The sequence below is a fragment of the Opisthorchis viverrini genome (genome assembly GCF_000715545.1).
Source record: "Opisthorchis viverrini unplaced genomic scaffold opera_v5_408, whole genome shotgun sequence".
In the NCBI taxonomy this organism is placed as follows: domain Eukaryota; kingdom Metazoa; phylum Platyhelminthes; class Trematoda; order Opisthorchiida; family Opisthorchiidae; genus Opisthorchis; species Opisthorchis viverrini.
In genome coordinates, this window is record NW_008752065.1 from 30420 (window position 1) to 32618 (window position 2199).

Genomic DNA, 2199 nt, shown 5'->3' on the forward strand with positions numbered 1-2199 from the left:
ACAAGTGCACTCTAGCAGTCGCCGAGTCAAGGCATGCTTAACAGGCGTTGGCGAAGGACTGGGTGCGAAGGGTTCGACCAATCTCGAATGCCAGACCGCCTAAATCACTCGGCGAATGAAGAAAATCAGCCTGTCGACAGACTACCGCACGGACCAAATTAGTGCCTTTAAGCACCAGTTCCAACATGGGTACCGCAGTCTAACGGGCCCTTGACAAACGCTCGTCCTCGTAAGGCCCATACCAGCTTGCTAAGTCAGTCACGCTGTCCAATAATCACGCGGCGACAGCATGCTGGCAGACGAGGCTACGCCCACGCATCTATCGAACCACGGTTAACTGCGCTCGTGATTGGCTGTGGCATAATGCGCATTTCGCACACCCATTGGTCGAAACGAATCAAGATAAGTGACAGATGCGCCAGAGAGCGTCAGGCCGGAGGCTGTGGAGTACTGGTTTGTGTGCGGTCTCCGTGCCGTCGGAACAGCCTTCCGTCTGGATCACTATTCTCCTTGTGGGCTTCAACAAGCGTCACAAAATGCTTTACTCCCTGCTTTCCTAATAACGCGCGTTGGGTAGGGAAATGAGTATTGCAACTCAGAATGGAGGGCGCTGCTCTTCACTACCCCCTTCCACACTCAACAACGAAGACTGTCTCGCTGTTTTGGATTTATCGGCTGAATCAATAGTAACAAGTCGAATACCGTCTTCCATACTACAACACAATTCGAAAGAACGGCATAAAAATGGTGAGCTGGAACCGAATGATGTCGCACCGGGTCCAACATATTTTAGCTCGTGCAATGTGTTCCAGTCTTATCCGACATCAGAAGACTCCCAAGTACACAAGTCAACTAGAGTTTCTCCGAGTGGAAGCAGCATGGTAACAGACGAAGATAGTGGTTACGGGCAGATCGCACATCCAGCATTCGGACAAACCGGGTCCTCAAGTTCCATAGCAAACTCAGGGTTGTCTGTGGCGGATAACAGCATGTCAGACAGTGCGCCACGTGACGAACTACTTATTGTGATGACAGAAGATCTTGTTGATTGGTTTCAACGAATGTATCCTAGACTATCGGAAAATTTTGATGTGGACAACTTTTTTGAGAAATTATCAGACGGGGTACTTCTTTGTCATTATGCCAATGATTTACACCATCTACTGACCGACCATTGCTCAAAAACACGCAAGGATGGGCGCTTACAGCTGAACGGAACACGTATTGGTGGAGTTCAGGCGTACTTGCCAGCTGGTTGTCCTATTTACCAGACGCGCGGTTTACAAGGCTCCAGCGCTACTTGTGGTTTCGTTTCTAGGGATAATGTATCGAACTTCTTAACATGGTGTCGTCAGCTGGGGATGCTAGATTCAGTATTGTTTGAAAGTGAGGATCTGGTATGCAGGAAAAATCCACGGAACGTTGCAATATGTTTACTGGAATTAGCTCGTCTTGGGGGTCGGTTCGGTATGGCAATACCTGAATTAATCCAACTGGAAGTGGAAATTGATGAAGAACTTGCAACTGAATCACACGACAGTCGGTCCCTTACTCAACGCAGTTCGGAAACATCCTCCAGCTCATCTTCTATCACTGAACACGATAGGATATTATATTGCCGAAAGGCATCTTGTGGAGTAGACAAACATGTTGCCGAAAGCAAACTACGGGAACCTGTGTTGGGTTCCGGGTTTTGCTGTTCTACTGGGGAGCAAGAAAGAGAGGCCATCCCCCGCGATAGGGCTTACAAAACCAATCGTTCGAGCGAGCTGAGGAAATTGAAGAAACAACAAGATTATTCAGTCAGAAAGCATACGTCTAACGTAAAAGAAGCAGTCGTATCTGGGAAAAGAAAACCAGAACTCAACCGACCCGTAGTGGACATGCGTTCCCTGGATGAAATCGTGAGTGGCTTTCTCTTTATAGTTACTACGCTTTCACATCCAACATGAGCTAAATATCCATGTGCGTAACCGTGTAACCTCAGGCTCCCCTTATGGGTTTCAAGTGAGCTCGCGGTAGCCCAGTTATTAGGGCGCGAACATACTGACTGGAAGGTTCGTTGTTCAAATTTAATTTCGGCATCCCGGCTGCTTCTGTTTAAACTTGAGCAACCTGTCAGTATCTCAGCACTCGTGTCTCCTTTTGGTGGTATGTGTGTTGCGTCGCATCCTGACGATTAAATTATTATTATTATTA

The 2199-nt window shown here is 47.7% G+C and overlaps 1 protein-coding gene across 1 annotated transcript in view; it reads left to right on the forward strand.

Moving 5' to 3' along the window:
• Positions 1 to 440: 440 nt before the first annotated feature.
• T265_10794 (hypothetical protein) overlaps positions 441 to 2199 on the forward strand; it is a gene marked incomplete at both ends in the record, with an annotated part of 35277 nt that continues 33518 nt past the window's right edge. The window contains one exon of the mRNA XM_009177266.1: positions 441 to 1904. Within this exon, the coding sequence (XP_009175530.1) occupies positions 582 to 1904 (1323 nt within the window). The remainder of the gene's footprint in view (positions 1905 to 2199) is intronic.